The sequence below is a fragment of the Thalassophryne amazonica genome, chromosome 8 (genome assembly GCF_902500255.1).
Source record: "Thalassophryne amazonica chromosome 8, fThaAma1.1, whole genome shotgun sequence".
Taxonomy (NCBI): Eukaryota; Metazoa; Chordata; class Actinopteri; order Batrachoidiformes; family Batrachoididae; genus Thalassophryne; species Thalassophryne amazonica.
Window position 1 is genome coordinate 88275591 of NC_047110.1, and position 25623 is coordinate 88301213.

The following is a 25623-nucleotide window of genomic DNA, read 5'->3' on the forward strand; positions in this document are numbered from 1 at the left end:
GAGGTCACATCCAGTGCAGAATTTTACACAGAGTTGACCTGGGCTTTGCTAGTTCAGAGCTTCTTTTTTGCACTGAGTGAATATGACAAAAGGAAAAAATGTCAAATGTACTAAAGAAGAAGACTTGGTCATAGCTGATATAGCCCTCAGCTACACCTCCTGTTGAATGCTTTATCATTTATAAACTTAAGAATCTTATCATCAGATATACTTTGATCCAGATCAGAGAGTTCCATGTGGTCGAGAAGTGCTCGGTAAAAATGAAAAGCAGAAAGGATCTGACAGCAGTCATGTGACTTATTCCAATCACTGAAATGTTTAGGTTTTTTTCAAGTTATTTTTACATTTTTCCCAGTCATACAAAGTACAGCTATTCCTGGCCTCTTGGCTACTCCCATTTATCCGAGGTTACCACAGCAGATGAATCACAGATCTGCATTGGGATTTGGCACAAGTTTTACACTGGGTGCCCTTCCTGATGGAACTCCAGTTACACCTGGACAAACAGACAGTCCCTGAGAGGTCTCCCATCCAATTACTAACCAGGACCACCTCTGCTTAGCTTCAGAGATCTGACAGGATCGGGCTTACACAGAGCAGATTGGCTACACCCAAAAAACTCCAGTAAAAGGTGTTTATTATTTAATGTTGGCGGTATGATATCAAAATGTCATATCACTTACCTGTGTGGCTGTGTAGTGTGTGCAGCACTCAGGAATGAACCAGAGCTGTGCATGTTTGGCTGTTGAGATATTTTGATAATGCTAAACTTTAAGAAATTTAAGCTAAAATTAAAATACAATGCAGATTGTTTTTGGTTTTGAAAAATGATCAGAACAGTTTCTAAATCAGAACAGCTCTCTACAGTGAATGTGGGCAGGGCAGCGTCATTTCTGCGCTCGATTAAGGATCGAAGCGCTGGAGTTAATACATCCATGGCTGAGATTGTTGCATTGCTCAAACTTTGGCTCCATCATCCCACCCCTTAGTAGTAGTAGTAGTAGTAGTAATAGTAGTTCAGCCACTCTGATTTTGATTAAACTTGTTACTGACTGAGTTATGTGACATCTTCCTCACTAACAAAAAACTAATTTACTAGCAGCCTTTTACTGTATCTTCAACTTTATAACTCATGGACGTCACTCTCTGTCTTTGTATCTTCCTCACCTTAATACAGATTTCTTGGTCGACATCCTCGGAAGCTCCATCCCCCTCATGGTCATCCTGTGAACTGTACTTATTCCAGCCGTCCCTCTGCGGATGCTTCCTGTTCACCACCTTCAGGGGCTGGAGATGCCACAGCAAAAAGATGAAAAACTTTAGAGGAGATCAATAAAGAACTGACTTGAGAATGATACACATGGTGAGAAGATCAGAAACACCATATGGTGGAAGGAGACCAGCATCCACAGTGATTTGACACAAGAGCATCTTAGGTGCACTAGTGGATTAACGGAATGCATCTGCCAAATCATATCAACTGAAAAAACATGCCTTAGTCCACATGTGCGTGTGTACTTACCACAGCCTGGTATTTATTTTGGTTGTGATTGCTGGATCCAGGAGGTAATGTTGCTTTCGGTTCCTGCTGCTCGTCTCCAATCTCATCGCTGGCAAAAAATTCACTCAGCTTCTGAACACTGAAGATTAAACAAAGACAAAGACACATGCAAAACAACTCACGGATTACAAGGGATGAGAGTAAACTCACAGTTAGATTTCTATGTCATAAACAGAGGAGACAGACCATAAGCAAACAAAACTAAGGGCACTTTATGCTAGTTAATGCATGCACATGATGCATTTACAAGTGTTCTTCCTGAAAGAGAATTTCCTTTTTGTTGAAATATTGAGTTGTTATAATATTACTATTCATTCTCAATATCATTCTCAACCCTGTGATTGACTGGCAGCCTGTCCAAGGTGTATTCCACCTCTACCCCAATGACCGCTGGGATAGGCTCCAGCTCCCCTGCGACCCTTAAGTGGAAAAAGCGGGTTTAAAAAAATACAATTATTAATTATTAATTATTATGACAGCACTGTGGCTTAGTGGTTAGCACTGCCGCCTCACAGCAAGAAGGTCATGGGATTGATTCCCACCTGTGACCTTTCTGTGTAGAGTTTGCATGTTCTACCCACATTTGCACGGGTTCTCTCCGGATGCTCCGGCTTTCTCCCACAACCACAAACTTTAAACTGTCTGTACGTGTGCGTGCGGGTGTGAATGTGTTTATCTGTGTATATGTGGCTCTGCGACAGATTGGTGTCCTCTCCTGGGTGTACCCTGTCTCACGCTCTGTGACTGCTGAGATAGGCTCCAGCCCCCCTGACCCTTAATTGGAGTAAGTGGGTATGGAAAATGGATGTATTATTATTAGTATTATTATTATTATTGCATTTGACAAAGGCACTCCAATCACAGTAAAAGTAAGGGTGGTGGCTAGGTGCACTTATTTTCAGTGCGGAAGGTTCCTAGTTAAAAAAAAAACCACCACCGCCCATTCAATCTGACAGGGTTTGGCAGAATGTGTCAGTTCACCAGTTTCAGTCATTTCACTGGACCGGAAATAACTTTCAGATTCAAATGAGAAACACCATCACAGGTCCAACTAGAACTGTGTGAACAGAAAAACAGACCCACAATTCACTACTTCCTCTGGTGTTGCAGATCTCAGTTATCAATGGAGCCGACAAATGCTGCACATGCAATATGTGAGATGTTTTTCACAAATCTTTCAGCAGTCTAGTGTTATTAGTATTATTAGTGTTATTCTTCCTGCCCGCTTGGCCACAATGGGATTTACAGCTTTCAGCCGCTCTGCCCCCCCACCTTTGGAACTCCCTTCCACCGGATATCCGTAACATTGACTCTCTGGTTATTTTTAAATCACGTCTCAAAACACATCTGTTCAAGAAAGCCTATTCACCATGAGTGTCACTCATTCACTGCATAACTTTTGTCTTGTTTTAAATTGTTATGTAATTTCTTTTTAACTGTTCAATGTCCTTTTAAGTTTTTAATTCTAATGTGTTTATTGTTATGTTTTCAAATCTGCTTATTGCTGCGTTGTAATGGTGTCATTGACTTTTTTGAAAGGTGCCTATAAATGGAATGTATTATTATTATTATTATTATTATTATTACTACTACATACAGTGTATAGCATGCACGCTAAATAAATGTTAATTTTAAAAATTCTTGTCTTTCTGAAATGTGTTATTTTTGTCTTTATTGGATAGCAAGAAACATGGCGTGTGTGCGGGGGTTAATGGCGAATGATTAATCTTAGCTGCTAATGGTAACCCCAACACGTTGTGGTATATATATATATATATATATATATATATATATATATATATATATATATATATATATATATATATATATATATATATATATATATATATATATATATATATATATATACTAATTTAGAAGATCTTCATTTAGCCTGGAAAAAGAGTCTGTTGCTCTATAAAAAAGCCCTCCGTAAAGCTAGGACATCTTACTATTCATCACTAATTGAAGAATATAAGAACAACCCCAGGTTTCTTTTCAGCACTGTAGCCAGGCTGACAAAGAGTCAGAGCTCTATTGAGCCGAGTATTCCTTTAACTAATAATGACTTCATGACTTTCTTTGCAAATAAAATTTTAACTATTAGAGAAAAAATTATTCATAATCATCCCAAAGACATACAGTAATGCTGGTATTTGGCTAGACTCTTTCTCTCCGATTGTTCTGTCTGAGTTATTTTCATTAGTTACTTCCTCCAAACCATCAACATGTCTATTAGACCCCATTCCTACCTGGCTGCTCAAGGAAGCCCTACCATTAGTTAATGCTTCGATCTTAAATATGATCAATCTATCTTTATTAGTTGGCTATGTACCACAGGCTTTTAAGGTGGCAGTAATTAAACCATTACTTAAAAAGCCATCACTTGACCCAGCTATCTTAGCTAATTATAGGCCAATCTCCAACCTTCCTTTTCTCTCAAAAATTCTTGAAAGGGTAGTTGTAAAACAGCTAACTGATCATCTGCAGAGGAATGGTCTATTTGAAGAGTTTCAGTCAGGTTTCAGAATTCATCATAGTACAGAAACAGCATTAGTGAAGGTTACAAATGATCTTCTTATGGCCTCAGACAGTGGACTCATCTCTGTGCTTGTCCTGTTAGACCTCAGTCCAGCGTTTGACACTGTTGACCATAAAGTTTTATTACAGAGATTAGAGCATGCCATAGGTATTAAAGGCACTGTGCTGCAGTAGTTTGAATCATATTTATCTAATAGATTACAATTTGTTCATGTAAATGGGGAGTCTTCTTCACAGACTAAGGTTAATTATGGAGTTCCACAAGGTTCTGTGCTAGGACCAATTTTATTCACTTTATACATGCTTCCCTTAGGCAGTGTTATTAGAAAGCATTGCTTAAATTTTCATTGTTACGCAGATGATACCCAGCTTTATCTATCCATGAAGCCAGAGGACACACACCAATTAGTTAAACTGCAGGAATATCTTTCAGACATAAAGACATGGATGACCTCTAATTTCCTGCTTTTAAATTCAGATAAAACTGAAGTTATTGTACTTGGCCCCACACATCTTAGAAACATGGTGTCTAACCAGATTCTTACTCTGGATGGCCTACCCTGACCTTCAGTAATACTGTGAGAAATCTTGGAGTCATTTTTGATCAGGATATGTCCTTCAATACGCATATTAAGCAAATATGTAGGACTGCTTTTTTGCATTTGCGCAATATCTCTAAAATTAGAAAGGTCTTGTCTCAGAGTGATGCTGAAAAGCTAATTCATGCATTTATTTCTTCTAGGCTGGACTACTGTAATTCATTATTATCAGGTTGCCCTAAAAGTTCCCTGAAAAGCCTTCAGTTAATTCAAAATGCTGCAGCTAGAGTGCTGACGGGGACTAGAAGGAGAGAGCATATCTCACCCATATTGGCCTCTCTTCATTGGCTCCCTGTTAATTCCAGAATAGAATTTAAAATTCTTCTTCTTACTTATAAGGTTTTGAATAATCAGGTCCCATCTTATTTTGGGGACCTTATAGTACCATATCACCCCAACAGAGCGCTTCGCTCTCAGACTGCAGGCTTACTTGTAGAACCAACTCCCAATTCGGATCAGGGAGACAGACACCCTCTCTACTTTTAAGATTAAGCTTAAAACTTTCCTTTTTGAAAAAGCTTATAGTTAGGGCTGGATCAGGTGACCCTGAATCATCCCTTAGTTATGCTGCTATAGACTTAGACTGCTGGGGGGTTTCCCATGATGCACCCAGTGTTTCTTTTTATTCATCTCTTTTTGCTCTGTATGCACCACTCTGCTTTTAATCATTGGTGATTGATTTCTGCTCTCTTCCACAGCATGTCTTTTTCCTGATTCTCTCCCTCAGCCCCAACCAGTCCCAGCAGAAGACTGCCCCTCCCTGAGTCTGGTTCTGCTGGAGGTTTCTTCCTGTTAAAAGGGAGATTTTCCTTCCCACTGTCGCCAAGTGCTTGCTCATAGGGGATCGTTTTGACCGTTGGGGTTTTTCTGTAATTATTGTATGGCTTTTGCCTTACAATATAAAGCGCCTTGGGGCAACTGTTTGTTGTGATTTGGCGCTATATAAATAAAATTGATTTGATTTGGATCCAGACCTTTTAGAATTCCAGTAAGCACAGCTATTTTTACCAAAAAAAACAAAAAAAACATTCAAAGATTCAAGCACGAGGATTAATGTTTCAATGGTGCTATATGTCTACTGTCCATAACTTTATTTTCCTTTGAGATTAATTGAATTGAATTTATTAGACACCCATGCAACAAAATTTCACTCAGATACAACAACAAAACTCAAACAAAATAGTAAAAGAAAAAAAGACAGTAAGAAAAAAGACAGTAAGAAAAAATGTCATTATGTGCAAGAAAATGATCAACTGGTACAGGGTTAAAAACACAGTCATCACAGACCATGGAAAGCATTTTTCATTCAAAAGAAATTTGCTGCAACTTTGTATCATCATCTACCCTTTACATCTCATTTCTATATTTTCTTAATATCTATATATTTATTTATTTTATTGATGTCTGTCTGTCTGTCTTTCTATCTGTGTGTATAGTTGTTTTTATCTTGTGTGTAATTGGTAATTACCTCCATCAAAGAAGTTGGAGGAGGTTTTGTTTTCACCCCTATTTGTTTGTTTGTGAACAGACTGGAGCCCACAATTGTTCATATATTGTTATAAAATTTTAACTGAGTATTCATACCCTGATAGACAGGAATTTATTAAATTTTCAAGGTCAAAGGTCAAAGTCAGAAAAAAATCTTGTAAAGTTGGAAAAATCCGTATCTTAACTATGTTAAAAAGATCAAATTTGTGAGAGAGAGTGTTATGGAGGATGGTATCCTTTATCAACTGACAACGCTTGATCCAGATCTGATGCAGATTACAGATTTTGTGGCCATTTAAGTTTAACACTAAAAACCCAATTTAATGTATATTTTACATTATATCTTAGTCAAACATGCCCCAATCACACTCACATTTGAAAGTGAGGGGCAGACTGGCACTCAGTAATGCCTGACAAAGTTTGACCCAGATATGATCCAGATTGTGGATTTTGTGGACATTTGAATTTAATATTGAAAAGCCCATTTGTTGTACATTTTTCATTATATCTCAATCAAAATTGACTAAATCAGTCTCAAGTTTCTGTTATGGATTTAACTACATCACCAAAATTGGATGGAGGTTCCAATTTTATGCCTGTCTGTCTTCCAGTTATCAGTCGGAAACCAAGTACCAAAAAGCAATGACAAATTGTGTATAGCAGAGATAACCAATGTTCTGTGAAAATTATCTGAAAAAGAATTCAGAAACCGAAAAGTTGACAAAAAAAAAAAAAAAACTGACAACACAACAAAAAAACTTTGATTCAAGTGCATAAACTAAATACGAGGTCTGTCCAAAAAGTAACAGACCTTTTTATTTTTTTCAAAAACTATATGGATTTGAATCATGTGTGATTGCATCAGCCAAGCTTGAACCTTCGTGCGCATGCGTGAGTTTTTTCACGCCTGTCGGCTGCGTCATTCGCCTGTGGGCAGGCTTTGAGTGAGCACTGGTCCAGCCCCCTCGTCAGATTTTTATTGTCAGGGAAATGGCAGAGCAACTGCCGCTTTGCTCCATGAAATTTTTTTCAGAAACTGTTAGAGACAGCCAGTTGCAAACCATTCGAAAGATTCAGATGGCTTTCGGTGAAGATTCTGTCGGCATCACACAGATTAAGGAGTGTTAAAACCTTTTTAAAGACGGCCCACAGCGGTGGAGGGCGTGAAAAAAACAAACAAAAAAAAACACCTCCGTGTTGGAAGTCTCACAGGATTGTGGCATGTCCAGCTGTTACACAATTTCTCGGATACTCACTCGACTGAAAAGCCATTGAAAGCCGTCTGACTCTTCCGAATGGTTTCCAACACAGAGGTGTTTCTTTTGTTGCGCGCCATGAGCGGCTCAGTGCCGACGCGCGAAATCCTCCGCACGTCTTTCATTACAAAATCTCCTGTAACAGTGGAATGTGCCGCAAAAGTGCTATGTCCAGCTCTCTTGCCATTTCTGTGGTAGTCACACAATGTCCCGGATCAACACAGCGTTCAGTTTGGAAATGATCTGGTCATTCCAGCCTGTCGATGGCCGCTCGGTGCGCCGCGCGCCCTCCGCCGCTGTGGGCCGTCTTTAAAAAGGTTTTAACACTCCTTAATCCATGTGACACCAACAGAATCTTCACCGAAAGCCATCTGAATCTTTCGAATGGTTTACAACTCCTGACATTTGATCACATCTAATTTAGGTTTTGAAAAGACACGTCGAACAAGACTTTGACCTTGAAAATTTTCTCCAAAGTAAAATTTTGTCGAATTGAAAACTAGTGTTGGCAGAGGTTTGCACTTTCCGAGCGCGGTGCTCTAGTTTTATTCCTTTTTATTATATTGTTCAGCACTTTTTTCCATTTGTTTGAAATTTCAGGCTTTTCCAAACCAAAATCTGAACCACATTCAGTCTCACTGAATGTATGCAGTCTTATCTCCAGACGATTAAACTGCACTCTCTGATGTGTGTAGAAACAACCACAAAAATGATGAAAACACAGTTTTCACTATAACAAAGAACAATTTCTCACCTAACAAGAGCCTTGACAGTGGAGCGCACCACACTGGAAAGCAAGAAGAGGGGGGTGACAAGGATGTGAAAGAGAGACAAGGAGGCAAAGGCCACAGCTGGGGACAGGTCAGCATCTTCAGAGATGTGGACATGAACCACAAACGTCTGCAGGAAGAGAAGGACAGAATCACTGAAGTTAATCCCAATAACTCAAACTTAAGAAGTGACTGTTGACCGGCTGATCACTAGAAGCATCATCTAATGAAGAAGGTGTGATAAACTCAACACTGTTGTCTACAGTTGTCTTTTATACAGTATATGTGTCTGCTTTCTTGGTGTCTGAGTGACTTGTCAAATCAGTCACTCGTCTTTTCTTCACTGGCTGTTTTACAGACATAAACCTGACGCACTCAGCTGGGTTCTGTATAACCTGACGTCATAGGAAGAAAGCTCTAAAACACATTCATTCTCTTTAAAGTGCATTTAATGAAAGACGAGGAGCAGACACTGACCGTTAATACAGCTGCAATGGGAATAGCTGCATTCATGAAAACTGAAAAGCAGAAAACAAACAAGTGTGAGAGGTTTTCTAAAGGATTTCACACAGTGAACAAACACAGCGTGAGATGAAAGTATTTATGGCTAATATGTGGGTTTGTGTGAAGACTCTCACTAAGATATTGCTACTAATACAACCCCTGGCAAAAATTATAGAATCACCGGCCTCGGAGGATGTTCATTCAGTTGTTTAATTTTGTAGAAAAAAAGCAGATCACAGACATGACACAAAACTAAAGTCATTTCAAACGGCAACTTTCTGGCTTTAAGAAACATTATAAGAAATCAGGAAAAAAAAATTGTGGCAGTCAGTAACGGTTACTTTTTTAGACCAAGCAGAGGGAAAAAATATGGAATCACTCAATTCTGAGGAAAAAATTATGGAATCATGAAAAACAAAAGAACGCTCCAACACATCACTAGTATTTTGTTGCACCACCTCTGGCTTTTATAACAGCTTTCAGTCTCTGAGGCATGGACTTAATGAGTGACAAACAGTACTCTTCATCAATCTGGCTCCAACTTTCTCTGATTGCTGTTGCCAGATCAGCTTTGCAGGTTGGAGCCTTGTCATGGACCATTTTCTTCAACTTCCACCAAAGATTTTCAATTGGATTAAGATCCGGACTATTTGCAGGCCATGACATTGACCCTATGTGTCTTTTTGCAAGGAATGTTTTCACAGTTTTTGCACTATGGCAAGATGCATTATCATCTTGAGAAATGATTTCATTATCCCCAAACATCCTTTCAATTGATGGGATAAGAAAAGTGTCCAAAATATCAACGTAAACTTGTGCATTTATTGATGATGTAATGACAGCCATCTCCCCAGTGCCTTTACCTGACATGCAGCCCCATATCATCAATGACTGTGGAAATTTACGTTCTCTTCAAGCAGTCATCTTTATAAATCTCATTGGAACGGCACCAAACAAAAGTTCCAGCATCATCACCTTGCCCAATGCAGATTCGAGATTCATCACTGAATATGACTTTCATCCAGTCATCCACAGTCCACGATTGCTTTTCCTTAGCCCATTGTAACCTTGTTTTTTTCTGTTTAGGTGTTAAAGGTGGCTTTCGTTTAGCTTTTCTGTATGTAAATCCCATTTCCTTTAGGCGGTTTCTTACAGTTCGGTCACAGACGTTGACTCCAGTTTCCTCCCATTCCTTCCTCATTCGTTTTGTTGTGCATTTTCGATTTTTGAGACATATTGCTTTAAGTTTTCTGTCTTGACGCTTTGTTGTCTTCCTTGGTCTACCAGTATGTTTGCCTTTAACAATCTTCCCATGTTGTTTGTATTTGGTCCAGAGTTTAGACACAGCTGACTGTGAACAACCAACATCTTTTGCAACATTGCGCGATGATTTACCCTCTTTTAAGAGTTTGATAATCCTCTCCTTTGTTTCCATTGACATCTCTCGTGTTGGAGCCATGATTCATGTCAGTCCACTTGGTGCAACAGCTCTCCAAGGTGTGATCACTCCTTTTTAGATGCAGACTAATGAGCAGATCTGATTTGATGCAGGTGTTAGTTTTGGGGATGAAAATTTACAGGGTGATTCCATAATTTATTCCTCAGAATTGAGTGATTCCATATTTTTTTCCCTCTGCTTGGTCTAAAAAAGTAACCGTTACTGACTGCCACAATTTTTTTTCCTGATTTCTTATAGTGTTTCTTAAAGCCATAAAGTTGCCATTTGAAATGACTTTAGTTTTGTGTCATGTCTGTGATCTGCTTTTTTTCTACAAAATTAAACAACTGCATGAACATCCTCCGAGGCCGGTGATTCCATAATTTTTGCCAGGGGTTGTAGATACAGCAGACTGCCCAGTAACTACAAGCTGTATACGCATTCAAATTAATTTTTGGCAAAATTAGAGGGATGCATAGAAGCAGTCTCAGAGGGGTCCAAAAAAAAAAAAAAAGATTGGGAACCATTGCTCTGTCATCACTGTTGCACAACATGCTGTTGACATCTGGTTAAACCTAAACTGTTGTGAAGTTAAAGTAGATCTGCAATGAAATAAATGCAGTCAGATCTTTGGACCAAAAAATGACTTACATTTACACATAAGATCCTTCTGAATGTAGTAAAGTAAATCTGGAAGCCCAGATCTGTCATTCAACAGAGAAATCTTCATTTAAAAATGACAAATTTACAGCTAACATTTAGCCCTCCGCAAAACTGTCCCTCTCATCATGGACGCTGCCGAGACGTCACGGAGAAGACCCTCTCTCCCAGCATGCATTGCGCACCAACCGTAATTTGTGGATTTACGTCAGTTTGCATCTGCACCTTTTTCTTGTCTTATACGGAAGGATCTACTTTTTTAAAACTTCATATTGTCTTGCGGCACGTTTGGTGAGTACACATTTCTTTTATTTGTGCTTGAAAATTATTTTGGGGGACTTTTTCCATACGCCCGTTTGATTGAGTGGTGTCCCAATGAAAATCTACTGTCTTTCGCCTCCGGTACCATCGCGGGATATGGAGGCGAGACCCGCAAAGAATCCCAGTCATTAAAAATATATAAACCTCTCTCAGAGCTTTGGGGCTCCGATTGCCGAGACGAGCTGGCAGACTTAATAAGCACAGCGGAGGCAGAGAGCGGGAAAGGAAGAACGGCGCCCGCTGTCGATGTCGTTGCTGATCTGAGCCCACATTCATTGCAGCTTACTTTTGGATGTTGAAACCAGGACGTGTATAAGTAACATTACTAACAGATAAAATCAATTTCAATGCGGGATCGGACTGAAGGCGGGAGCGCGTCGTCTTGTCCCTGACGTCATGGTAATGATACGGCTGTACAAACTGTTTTCACAGAGGGCTAAATTTTAGCTGCAAATTTGTCATTTTTAAACGAAGATTTCTCCGCTGAATTACAAATTTGGGCTTACAGATTTACTTTACTGCATTCACAAGGGTCTTATAAATACATATCAGCTATTTCTTTCTGAAATCTGACCACATTTATTTCAATGCAGGTCTATTTTAACATTAATACTGTCTAAATTATATGTGTTTTGGTTAAGGACCCAGTAGTATGAGAGTATAAAGAGGCCAGCAACCTTGTTGCAACAACACACTACACCTTGCATGGGGTGGACACAAAAGAGACACAGTCAAAGAGACACAGTCTCACACACGGACATATTTCAGCATCAAGTAAAGTTCACAGTAGGACAATATAGTTGCATTATCTTGGAGGTGCAGCGATCTTGTATGTTGTGCACACTGATGAGAAAGAGAATGAAAGGAAAAGAGATGGACAGCTCTGGTGCTGAAATTGTGGCTCAATAGGCTCCTTGTTAAAAGCATGCAATAAGGAATTTATCAGTTGTATGCAGGATAAGCTTTTCGTGGAGGCAAATGAAGACATATTTTGCTGCTTTTGCATGCTGACAAAGATACATGTTCTTTAATAAGGTTTTTAATCCAAATGTTGCTAAATGAATTGAAAACTGTATTATCCAAGTTCATAATAATATTAAATTATTTGTTTGGTACTCTTGAGTTGTTTGTGGTACACTATGAATGCAGCCACACAGAGACAGCTCTGTGCCACAGAAACATCAGACACAGTCACAGTCATTTCCTGTATATTACATACACACTGCATGTAACTGCCAACTCTGCTCCCTTCACTGACATACCCATAGCAGCTGATGTGATGTCAGACTCTATTTTATGGCTCTTTCATCACTGTCTGACTGTGTAAAATTGCAGTTTTTTTTTGTTTGTTTGTTAATTTGTCCATTTCCTAGTATGTACATACATCTTCAGCCACTTATCTGGGATCGGATAGCCGGGGCAACAGCTCTAGCAGGGGACCCCAAACTTCCCTTTCCCAGGCCACATCAACCACCTCTGACTGGGGGATACCGAGGTGTTCCCAGGCCAGTGTGGAAATATAATCTTTCCACCTATTCCTGGGTCCTGAGTCTCCTCCCAGCTGGACGTGCCTGGAACACCTCCCTAGGGAGGTACCCAAGGGGCATTTCTTACTATGCATACTCCCAAATATATCAATATAGTTTGTGTTTCTGGTTGTAAATAGTATTTTGATCATGTTTTAGCAGCATTTTCCAGCAGTAATGTTATGTGTCGGACGCAGCTCGGAGAACCGACCAGCGTTTGAAGGACCCAGTATGAAATAAGCAGAGCACGGTACAAAGGCTAACTGAATTTAATACATAACAGTGATACAAAAAACAACAAAAGAAAGTGCGGTCTGGCGTGGTGCGCTCCCAGCAGCGCTAACGGTCCGGAGCCAGAAGCTGTTCGGACCCAAGGACCCCGCCGACACCCCCCAGGGTGGCCGCAACAAACCGAGTCTGTGAAAGAAGGAACCATTATGTGAGTCCACACTCTACACACAGAGAGAACACTCAAAGGTGTACAAACAGCAAACACTTCCTGGCTTGATTACTAATCAGCTTCCCAACCTGCAGGCATGGAACATCCAGTTCACAAAACTCCACTGCAGTGGAAGCCGATACATGACTAACATACAGCTCAATATAATAAAGGTGTGAGGGACACCACATTTACTGACTGTATAAATGTTAGTCACAAAATCTAACGTACCTCAGGAAGTGTGCTGACGAGCGTGAGACCTCACCCCCTCCTCTTTCACAGACCGTGCATCAAACCCTGGACGTTCTCTGCATCCACTGATGATGAGATGGCTCCCGAGACGACGATCTCACCCGTCTGGTCACAAGGTCGAGTCTCTGGCAAATACACACTGTATACTCCAGTCTTAAATGCCACCATGTTCCAATCCATATAGATGCACCACAGCTGTGAGTCCTGACGAGCCGCAGGTGATCAGAGTGAGGTCCTGATAACCTCAGCAACACAGCCACTCAGTCCCAAATGCAAGCCACCTGGAAGGAAAAACAAAAGACAGAAACAAAAAGGCAGCCAGGCCCCCCAGCCATACAACAGTACCCCACCCTCACGGGAAGCCTCCCGGCGACCACACAAACCTGGCCCAGGAGAAACACCCCCCTCCAGGGACCATGGCTGGAAACCGCATCTGCATTTGTCTTCCAACAGAATGGTTGATGTCCTCTCCTCTGGCTGCATCCTTGCCTTTGTTTCAGTCAGTCACTTAGCACAGGTGTGGCCAGAGACTACTGTTATGTGTCGGACGCAGCTCGGAGAACCGACCAGCGTTTGAAGGACCCAGTATGAAATAAGCAGAGCACGGTACAAAGGCTAACTGAATTTAATACATAACAGTGATACAAAAAACAACAAAAGAAAGTGCGGTCTGGCGTGGTGCGCTCCCAGCAGCGCTAACGGTCCGGAGCCAGAAGCTGTTCGGACCCAAGGACCCCGCCGACACCCCCCAGGTGGCCGCAACAAACCGAGTCTGTGAAAGAAGGAACCATTATGTGAGTCCACACTCTACACACAGAGAGAACACTTAAAGGTGTACAAACAGCAAACACTTCCTGGCTTGATTACTAATCAGCTTCCCAACCTGCAGGCATGGAACATCCAGTTCACAAAACTCCACTGCAGTGGAAGCCGATACATGACTAACATACAGCTCAATATAATAAAGGTGTGAGGGACACCACATTTACTGACTGTATAAATGTTAGTCACAAAATCTAACGTACCTCAGGAAGTGTGCTGACGAGCGTGAGACCTCACCCCCTCCTCTTTCACAGACCGTGCATCAAACCCTGGACGTTCTCTGCATCCACTGATGATGAGATGGCTCCCGAGACGACGATCTCACCCGTCTGGTCACAAGGTCGAGTCTCTGGGAAATACACACTGTATACTCCAGTCTTAAATGCCACCATGTTCCAATCCATATAGATGCACCACAGCTGTGAGTCCTGACGAGCCGCAGGTGATCAGAGTGAGGTCCTGATAACCTCAGCAACACAGCCACTCAGTCCCAAATGCAAGCCACCTGGAAGGAAAAACAAAAGACAGAAACAAAAAGGCAGCCAGGCCCCCCAGCCATACAACAAGTAACACACGTTGTTGCTATTGTTGTATTTAAAATTTATTTGAAATGTGACTGCTACTATGTCTAGTGCTTATATGTGATTGTAGTGAAACATATATCTGCTCATCTGTTCTTCACTTGTTAGTAAACGGAAACTGCTACTGCAACAGAAGCACACATGGCAATCACAAGCTACAATTATACAGCAGGAAGCTTTTGCAGCCACTTAACCTTCATTATTTAGAGAACCTGAGCGGTTTTATTTTCTGCACCATTTTATAGCTCAGATCTTGAAAGAGTGAGGCTGACTGGTGAGGAACTCAGGTGTCGTACTGGATATCGATGTGTAAAGGGCGAAAGCTTGTAAGCTGGTGAGCTCTTTGCCTCTGGTCTCCTCCACGCTGTCACAGAAGATGTGCTCCCAGGCGTACAACTTCAGCAGCTTAATGCCCCGCAGCAACTCGTTGGTCTTCTTCAAACGTTCACTGGAATACTCCTGTAAGGGGAAAGAAGTGTTGATGATTCGAATGAAGAGAAAAGATGATGACTTTAAAGACAGATGTGCCACAGAGGTCATTACAACTGTTCACACCTGAGAAATTCCTCTGTAACCTGTGTGACTTTACCACCACTAACGTTTAAACCATCAAGTGTTTGAGTCCACTAAGTGGACTGAAACAGACAGGATAATGTTGGTGAGCCGTGAAAGGGGTCATATTAAAGTATAGCTTTCAGCTCGCTTCTGGCCAACTCGGTTACTTTTGAGATGGTTCACGTGGATGTTGCACATGGTAACTAGTAGTGGTGTAAAGCCTCGGTCCCACCGAGTGAAGAAGGAGCCACGCACCCTGTTTTTTTTTGTTTCGTGAGCTATCGTGGCATTATAGTGGCTCAGAGTGGCTCTTAGAGGCATTATCTTCAGTTAACGAGGCTCCTCTCTGAGCGTGGCACTAATTTCAAGATGTTCAAAATTTAGCAACAACAGCATGGCGCAGTTTGTGTTCGAGTTACTGCGATGGCTTAGAGGCATTTGCGTGGTGCTTACGAGTCTGCAAAAAGTCCATTATCTGTGCGCCTGGCACCTTCACAGGACCTGAGAGGCTATTTTTGGAGCGGCTCCTCCTCTTGCGCACACAATTGCACCTGCTCTGTGTGCTGGACTCTATGTATTTTGTAGTGGATTAATCATTTTCTGCCAAACCTTGGATGTTGAAAACACTTCTAATCACTTCTGGCATCACAGAGGACTGTTTCATCTGGACACTTTTTTCCTCTTTCCTGCTTCATGTGGGATGTATTTTGAGCAGCTTAAGGTAATTATTTTTAATGTTTTTTATAGCTTGATAAAACAGTTCCTTGCTATAAAAGTATGTCTGTATGTTGATGTCTGTTGTATGTAAAAGTATGTTGATTTAATATCTTGTTAATGGATCACTGTGTGTGCGCACTGAGGCAAGACCTGAGAGGCTATTTTTGGAGCGGGTCTCCTCTTTGCGCACCAAATTCTACCTGCTCTGTGCTCTGGAGCAGATTAATCATTTTCTGTCAAACCTTGGATGCCGAAAATACCTGTAATCACTTCTGGAATTAATGTATCACATGAGCTCCGCTGTGTGTGCGCACTGAGGCAGTAGTGACTCCTCATCACGCTTCAAACGAGCATTTAGGCAGAACGCCAGCTCACAAAAGAGTGATATTTCAGTCAATATTGGACGAACACAAAGTTAAAATTTGGGTGACTGCGTGAAAGTGGATGTGTGTTTAAAGCCATGGAAGATAATAACTCCAGTGGAGCAGCTAAGAGCAGGAGCTGTGCGGCACCACAGGTGGAGAGCGCGCAAAAGACCGACTTTGAAGACATAACAAAGTTAAAAGTTGTATCATGGTGACTTGTAAGCTGCAGAAGAAATAAAGAAATATATATATTGAAAATGATCCACAGGTGTATATAATAAAACGGCCACCTCATTCTATATGCAGAACGGCACCGCGCGCAAAAGAGCGCTTTTGCAGAAATAAACAGACGAACACAAAGTCAAAAGTGGAATCACATCGTAAAAATGACTGTGCTTAAAGCCAGGGAAAAAATAAAGCCAGCAAGCCATGGATGGAACGGAAGCCAGAAAGAGCAGAGAGGCGGCTGTCCATGAAAGGACAACAGCAGCGCGAGCGCTAAACAGCGATTTTGCATAAATAAACGGACAAACATAAAGTTTTGTGTGTTTAAAGCTGCAAAAAAAAAAAAAAAAAAGCTAGAGAGCCGCGGAGCCAGCGAGGAGCACAGAGGCGGCTCTCCAGGAACCTGTGGTTCGGGTCTAGCTGGTCTGGCGTTAAAAAAAAAAAAGAAGGGACATCTTTAAATGCTGCTGTGAATCTGTGAATTGAAAATCCACACTTTAAAGGGACCATGTGTGGGAGGGCTGGAGGTTTGGACCAAACTCAAGCCTAAACGTGCGCCAACATGGCATTATCATGGCGCTACGTGGCTTAGTGTGGATGATGCGAGCCATTCGAGGCTGTAATGACAGGTCGGTCGTGGCTCACTAGAGGCTGCTACGCAGCACATGCGGGGTACAGAGAGGCACATAGTGGCACCTTCATAGTGGATACGTGTTAAGATGAAAACGTGGGTCATTCTTCAAATAATCACCCCACACCCATGCGTGGCTCCTTCTTCAGCCTTCATTATTCAGTGGGACCGAGGCTTAACAGATCATAGTTTATCCATGATCCGTGCGGATGGCCTTCCACAGTTCAGCATGCATATAAGCCACAGATTAATTGCAAAATTTACACAACAGTGTGTAATACAGATTTGATATTATGGTGATGTGTTTTTAAAGTAATAACTAGATAAATCTCGATGCAAAGTTGCAGTGAAGGCAAAGCAGTTACCAAGCATCTCAAGACAAAGATTAAATTTTGCAGCCACAAATACCCCAGAGACACTGAAATGATGTATACAAAATAATATAATAATTTTCTCCTCTCTAAAAAGGAATATGTTTCTGTGCCTATCTTTAAATGAACAGTAGTTGCTGTTTGTGGGGCTGCCGTGGCCCCAAGAAAGCCATTGGTCTCTCACTCCCACAAATAGTGTTGGCATGTCACAGACAAGCTCAGTGAATATGTCTCACAGAGCATGTAAAGCCCCGAAATGGGCACCAACACCAATGTTCCCCAGAGCCTATATACCAGGATTTACTTATTTTTCTTCTTCAGGTCTATTTTTTCCTGATCATTTCAATTTCAGTTTTTCAATTTATTTTCATTTATATAGCACCAAATCACAACAAAGTTGCCTCAAGGTGCTTTACACAAGCAAGGTGTAACCTTACCAACCCCTAGAGCAAGCACACGGGTGACAGTGGGATGGAAAAACTCCCTCTGATGATTTGAGGAAGAAACCTCAAGCAGACCAGACTCAAAGAGGTGACCCTCTGCTTGGGTCATGCTATCGACACAATAGACAATCCAAGAAATTATACAGGAAATTTTGGAAGATCTTGGGAGTCCGTGCTGGTGCACAAGACGGGAGGCCTGCAGAAGAAGACACCACTCTCATCTCTGGATGGAGCTGCACCTTAAACAGAGAGAAAAAAAAAACAGAATCAGGTGGCAGAAAGACAACAAATACAGCAAAGAAAAACAGAAGAAATAATAAGGTGATCGCCGGCCACTAGCCCTAAGATAAAGTTGAGGCCGCCTCCCGCTCTGTTTACTAACAAAAAGGAATTTAAAACAGTAGAAAGCATAGTACCATTCTATGCCAGTATACTAGCCATATGGAAGGGAAAATAAGTGTGTCTTAAGTCTGGACTAAGGATAAAAATTACCCCAAGGTTCCTCACTTTGTCAGTGTGATGTATGACACACAAGCCAAGGCTAAGCGGTGGCTGGTCAAATTGATGCCGATGTCTCACTGGACCAAGAACCATCATTTCAGCCTTGTCAGGGTTTAAAAGTAGGAAATTGCTAGACATCCAGCTTTTCATTGATCCAAGGCAATCTTCTAAGGATTTTATGTATGTGAGATTACCAGCCGTTATCGGCATGTATAACTGAGTATCATCAGTATGGTAATGAAAGGTAATCCCAAAACGCAGCAATATGTGCCCAAAGGGTGTTATATAAAGGGAGAAAAGCAGGGGGCCCAAGACAGACCCCTGTGGAACCCCAAATTTCATGTCACTAAGGTTAGACATAGTGTTATTGTACACAGTGAGAATGACTGGTCAGGTATGATGTTAACCATGATGATGTTAACCATGATGTTAACTCCCAGTAATCCCAAAATGATTCTCCAGCCTGTCAAGTAGAATATGAAGATCCACTGTATCAAACGCAGCATGAAGAGCTAACAGCACCAGAACTATAGTGGTGTCCGAATTCACTGCAAGTAGAAGATCAATATACAAAACAAAACAAAAAAGTCTACTACTTGTTCAGTAAACATAAAATTATCTTACTTTAGTCTTTCACATGGCATTCGCACCACGTTTAACATATCAGTCCACTTATTGAACTTTTAAAATAAGAACAAAAGCATAATGAAAACCATTAAGTAAATACTGTCAGTAAGGAGGCGTGATCGTCATTTTAATTCCGGGCAAATTAGTGATTTGCGCACATAGAAGTTCAAGAAACAGGTGGAGTATGCCGGAAAGCTGTGCATGTTGGCAAAGCCACAAACGGAGGAACAAGGGAGACAATATTTCCTTCCATAAGTAAGTGGTTTTGGTTATTCTTGCCACTTTGTCCGTGATATTTGGATGATAAACAGCTGTATGTTTCCTGCTGTACCTGTGTCGCTTGATGACACGGACCATTAACTCTTCACTTATGTCTAGTTGATATTTTCCACTGATAGACTAATGTCTAGTTAAAATACTTGTGGTTAGTGATTAAAATTGTTTGACAAGACTGGGGATTTTTTTTTAAATTTGCACCTTAAAATAATGAGATTATAATGACCCGTGCTGTGCCGCTCACAGTCACACCCACACATAGAGATGTGTACCCACACCACTGACTTCATGAATGAAACTCAGTCAATAAAGGATAATTGTGTAAAAATATAATATATATATATATATATATATATATATATATAAATGTATTGTAATGGTTTTAGGAGCCGCGCTGCATTGAACAGCAGCTGCAGCAGGACTCCTCAGCTCAGCAGCTTGAACAGCGCAGATCTGTGTAACTTTCAACACTAATATTTGGGAATGTGTGTGTGTCAGAGTAAGTTTAGTACTTTCCTGACATAATTTCATGTAAATTAATTTTACCGGCTCGATATCCAGGTCAAAATGGCATTTTTAACACGTATTTTGTGCGCATTTTTTCTGAGTGTGTTCAGTCATGAATCTCCATTATAAATGCATTAACATCCGGGTACTTAATCAATATTTTGCCCGGTTAGGAGACGTTATGTCGCTGTCCATGAAGGGACGTTTTCGTTTCAAAGAAAAAAATATATATATACAGATAATATCATAAAATTTGCATGATTTGATGCAGTCGTGCTGCTCCAGTCGTTCCGCAATTTCCTTGCAAAGAAAAAACGCAGAGACTCCACCCATCCTCTCACAAAGGCTGCTTACAAGCAAATGACACAATCGACAGGCGTGAAAAAATTCACGCATGCACACAAAGGTTCAAGGTTGGCTCATGCAAGCACACGTGATTCAAATCCATCAGGTTTTTGAAAAAAATAAAAGGCCCGATACTTTTCTAACAGACCTCATATATATAGTTTTTATAAGGTTACATATTATAGTTTGGGAGTTTATCCTGGACGGATAGACAGACAGACAGATGGACAGACGTAGCCTTTTATGTGTGTGTGTGTGTGTGTGTGTGTGTGTGTGTATATATATCTATATAATATACATAGTGTGACTTGATTATGATATCAATCAATGACAAATGTTTTGCTGATTAATATATGCTTGAGAACATCCATCTAGGCTTCTTGGGTACTGAGATGTACAAAAAAGTGTCTTTCAGAACATGTTTTCCTTGACCTTTGACCAAATTACTCCAAAATCTAGTCCCTCCAAAAATATGTCAAAAACCTGGTGTTGCAAATTTCTGGACGACCTGAAAATATGTCTTTTAGAGAGATATACAAATAATGATCTCATTAACTTTGAAGGAAATACATTCAGCTATACTGGCATTACCTTGTCTACACGCATGCACACACACACACACACACATATGCGTGCGTGCGTACGCTAGTGAAAATGATACCCTGCTACTGCCGCTTTGCAGATGCACAGGGTTCTTTCTAACAGTCAGCAGTGCAGATCTGTTACAGCTCATCGTGATACTTGCCAGTGTGCTCTTCTGTGTTTGAGACAGCTTGGTGGCCACAAAATACTGGACAGGAGCTAACACAGCGATAACGGTCGCTCCAATCAAAGCACTGATTCCCAAGAGGTAGTAGAGAAGGATCACTCCTATAATAATCTGGCAGTGACAGAGAGAGTTTAAAAAGAAGAAGAAATACTGATTATTCTGCAGAACAAACCGACTGAATACAAATGTTTCAAGCAGCTCAACCATGTGGGAGGGGCCTGTAAGCACATAGCGCTTGACTTTGTGCAGACAATAATACCACGAGAAGTCTGAGCTCTGACTGAATCGATAACTGGGCCAGTGCAAAACACATGCTGATGAAGAAAGCGTGACGCTTAATTAATGAAATTTCTCTCAGATAACTCTTTAGTGCTTATCAAGTCCTTCTATCTGTCCTTGGATCCTTTCCTGCTGACATCCCCAGGAGGAATGGAAACAGATGGAGATGGATGTGACATTTTACACTATCTCTCTCTCCCCTTCAGCTGTGCTGCTGAGGAGGCTGACGGGTCAAATAACAGCTCATGTGATTCGAGTTCATCTTTGCGTAGCATTTTTACAGTAGTTATCTCTGTGTGGTGAGTGATGTGCAGCTGTGGAGTGAATCACACAAACACTCCACAGCCTGTTCAGCTTCTCACACAAACCACACCTGAGTCTCACGTACAAACAGCACCGCTGCCACCTCCACCTCTAAAAACCATCACAACTGAACATTTCCCTCTGAGACCGAAAACACCATAAAAATGCACTAATGATTTTTGGAAATGTTTGTTTGAAATATCTTTAGAAGATAAATGCTGCATGTTTGAAGTGCATGCAACTGTATAATTAGAAATGTCTCGAAACAGACCAAACCAAAAATGTTACACAATGAGATGAAGCGGCACTAAATGATAAAATAAAACAAGATATGTTTTTTTTAGATTTTTTTTTTCACATCCCACAAGGAAATCTCTGTAAAAAAGTGAGCTCCATTTTCCTTTGAGAGGATGAAGCAAACTGACAGGTCTCATCTCTTCAACACACCACCAGAGCAACTAAATCAGACAACCTGAGAAACAGCTGAAAAACAGACGGGAATGATGAAGTGTGTGTAAGGGATTATCATCATCAGACATAATAATATCACACTTTCTTTCCGCCAGGAGAAAAGCTCAGATTGGAGGTAACTCAAGTCAGTTGACCTTTTGGTTCAAAACTAACATCATTACGGCTGAAGATTAATTAGCTCAGTCTTTGGGCACTATCTTCCATCTGGTGTGAAGCAGCACACAGTGAAGTGTCACTGCTAGTTTTCAAGTCATTTTAACCCCCAAGCACCCATGATCCTTCAACAGCAACTGTACTTCTGCTCATCTGTGCAGCTGTGGGTGTTTTGGTCCTCAAACGAGGTCATCATGAAGCTACATGGTCTCAATTCAAGTCTAGAGGTTTTTTTGTGCTATTTAAGCAGCACAATATTTCTGTATCCAATAGACCTGCATACATTCTGGTGGGAAGCACCAACATGGGGCATGTGACAGTCTGTGCACTGTGGGATATGGAGGAGATCAGGAGGACAGATGAAGACGAGGAGGAGGTGAGGCAGGCGGTGTGCAACTACTCCACCTCATGGCGCTTCCATTTGTGCTCTTTGATGCTTTGTGTGTGGATCCTGTCCTCGTCAGAAGACCTCTCATTTGTGAATTCAACAATAAAACAGCCAAGTGGCAGGTGCTAGTACAACTGCTTCTAGATAGTAATGACTAATGACAGTGATCAGGGCTGGACTGGGGAAATTTTTCAGGCCGGGCATTTTTAACCAAGACCAGGCCACCACCAGGTATCGAAGGGGAAAAAAATTAAGCCTGGTGTGACAATGTGTTTTTTTTTTTTTTGGTCCCTTAACCGATCAATGTGCACCAGGAGACACATACATTTTAACAATATAAGAAGCATTATGAAAATACAATCCCGAAATCCCGAAATACAGTTATCATAGGCTTATCAAAAGTACGATCTATTGACAGTAGGTCACATTACTTTTTAGACATAATAAGCCGTCATTTCATTCAGCCTTGTTACTTAAATTTAGAAATAGAAATTATATAAAAACATTTGTTATAGAAATACTGTAGGCTATACTATAAATAATATATCATTACTTGTGTGATACAATTCATCATATAACGCAAGAAATGACTGGATGACTGGACCAATGACTGGATACAAAGGTTGAACTTTTGAAACTGCAATACACAAAAAGGTCACAAGATGGAGACAGTTGTCTATCTCACTACAAGCTACAAGTAACATCAAGGATTTCTTTTATTACCAATTTGTGTTGCTAATCAACTTAGAGAATGACTCTCAATTTAAAGTAAAATGTTAGGTATGTGAAATTACTCCAGGACTTGGGAAAATACATTTTAGACAGGGACGCCGCTATACCACGCCACCACACTGCAGACTGTGCAAAACAGCATACTTCGTATGACCGACGCACGACCGTCACACAAATAGAATAAAGAATAAAGAAACAACCTGGCAGCGGCAGCATGGTAGCTAGCCATGCACACCATTTGCACAGGTTACATTGCTAGGCTAGGTTACGTGACTGGCAGAGTTAGTACGAACGAAAATTATATCCAACCTTAATTCATATCTGAGTGACCCAGTTAGACAGCACTTTACTTCAGACCAGCAGATCAGAATGTCTCTCTCACACACAGATGTCTGATTTATGAACAAGTTAGGTTGCTGTTCATCAATTAATAGCTGAAGTTAACCTTCACTTACCGTCATGGCCGTAGTGGTCCCCGCCTCGTCCACCTGTTGAACTTCTTCTCTGCCACTTGCTGAGGATGCCTGCCGCAGATGTGGATGCTCCACGTCCACGCGAAGCAAACATGTCTGTTATTTTAAGACATTTTGCAGCATCTGCCTGAAGGGCTACTCTCTTCTGATCCCTGGCTCTTTCAGCTCCACCTTTCCTCTTCTTGCCACCATCCATATCGCTCGTTATCTCTCTGTCTGGCACTGGTGCACTGTGTAGCCCAACCGAGGCCCGAGATGGAGGGGTAATTGGCCTGCTCCTCACCTCATTGGTCCAGGCCACAATCAATCATGACTAAAGGGCCGATCTACCAGTTTATGCACCAATAGGAGGGTTTATATACCGGTATCCAGTGTGGCCACAGTTACTTTGAAAAAGTAATCCAATTACTGATTACTGATTACTCCTTGAAAAAGTAACTTAGTTACTTTACTGATTACTCAATTGTAAAAGAAATTCAGTTAGATTACTAGTTACTTTTTAGTTACTTTCCCCAGCTGTCGACAACAACCCTCTGCCACTTCAACATGACAATGATACTTGTTTTGCCAAAACTCACTTTATAGTCACCCTTTTTTGACTTCAATGAAAATATATACTTGTTTTATAAAATGTAAAATAAAGACCTCTTTCTTGACCTCATATTTAACTGTTGACAGCACTGTAACAGTAAAACTTGACATTTCTAACCTACATTGTTAATAAATGTAACTATTAAATTCTTTCTAACATTTTTCTAACATTTAAATTTTCTCTAAACATTTTACTTGTCGAAATTATTATTATTTTAAGTAGTATTAGTAGTTGTAGTAAAAAAGGCTTCAAAACTGGACCTTTAATCTAGGGGTGTTGTGAGGGGGGGACATCCTTGCCCCATGCCCCCATTCCATCTAGATTCGCCCCTGCTTTGGCATTTGAGCACAAAGAATGGATAACATTTATTTATGCAGAAAACATGACCAGATTTACAGGTAAGAAAGTTTTATTGCGTTTTCACATCATGTGGTCCTCAGAAAGAGTGTTTAGGTGCATCTGAGTGGAAAATAGTGTTAGTTGTTGACGCGTCGCGGAGGATCAGCTGTTTTAACGTGCAGATACAGAGCGGCTCAGCTCAGCTCTAAATAAAGGAGGAAAAAAGCATAAAAATGTCTTTGTAAAGCTCAGTGCAGGTGTGCTGTTATCACCGCGCTTTAAGAGGTGAGGACGAGTCATAGCTGCTACAAAAACAAAAACAAAAAAACGCGGATGAAAAGCTCACAGCTCGCTTTACTTTGTAAAAAAAAATAAAAATACGCAGGCCAGTAGGCCATCAGGCCAGCAGGCAAATGCCCGGTGTGCAATACTATCAGTCCAGCGGTGACAGTGATTGATTGATTTCATGCCATGCCTGAAAAATGACCATGACTAATTAAGTGATTGAATACATTCCCCCTGCACAACACTCAGATTAGATGTAAGTTCTGGCTTCTCCCTGTTTCATTTGGGGTCACCACAGCAGAACCTATAAGAATCTGCATGTTTATTTGGCACAAGTGTCATGCCGGATGCACTTCCTAACGCAACTCCACATTACATGGAGAATTGGCAAGAGTGGTCTTAAACTGGTGTCACAGACTGAACGGTCCCCCCTAAAAATTGGTCCACCCTGCCTTCACTTTGCATGCGTCATTTGGGACCACAGCAGCTCGTCTGAGACTGACTCTCTACACCCAAAG

General features: G+C 41.0%; 1 protein-coding gene across 3 annotated transcripts in view; it reads right to left on the reverse strand.

Annotated features, from left to right (window-relative positions):
- The window catches only part of abcc8 (ATP-binding cassette, sub-family C (CFTR/MRP), member 8), a 159905-nt gene that overhangs the window by 61442 nt on the left and 72840 nt on the right, over nt 1-25623 (reverse strand). For all 3 annotated transcript variants that reach the window (XM_034176906.1, XM_034176905.1, XM_034176907.1), the window contains exons 10-15: nt 21067-21201; nt 15055-15217; nt 8693-8733; nt 8200-8345; nt 1523-1640; nt 1168-1287 (exon numbers count right to left, since the gene is read on the reverse strand). In XM_034176906.1, coding sequence (XP_034032797.1) covers nt 1168-1287; nt 1523-1640; nt 8200-8345; nt 8693-8733; nt 15055-15217; nt 21067-21201 — 723 coding nt within the window. The remainder of the gene's footprint in view (nt 1-1167; nt 1288-1522; nt 1641-8199; nt 8346-8692; nt 8734-15054; nt 15218-21066; nt 21202-25623) is intronic.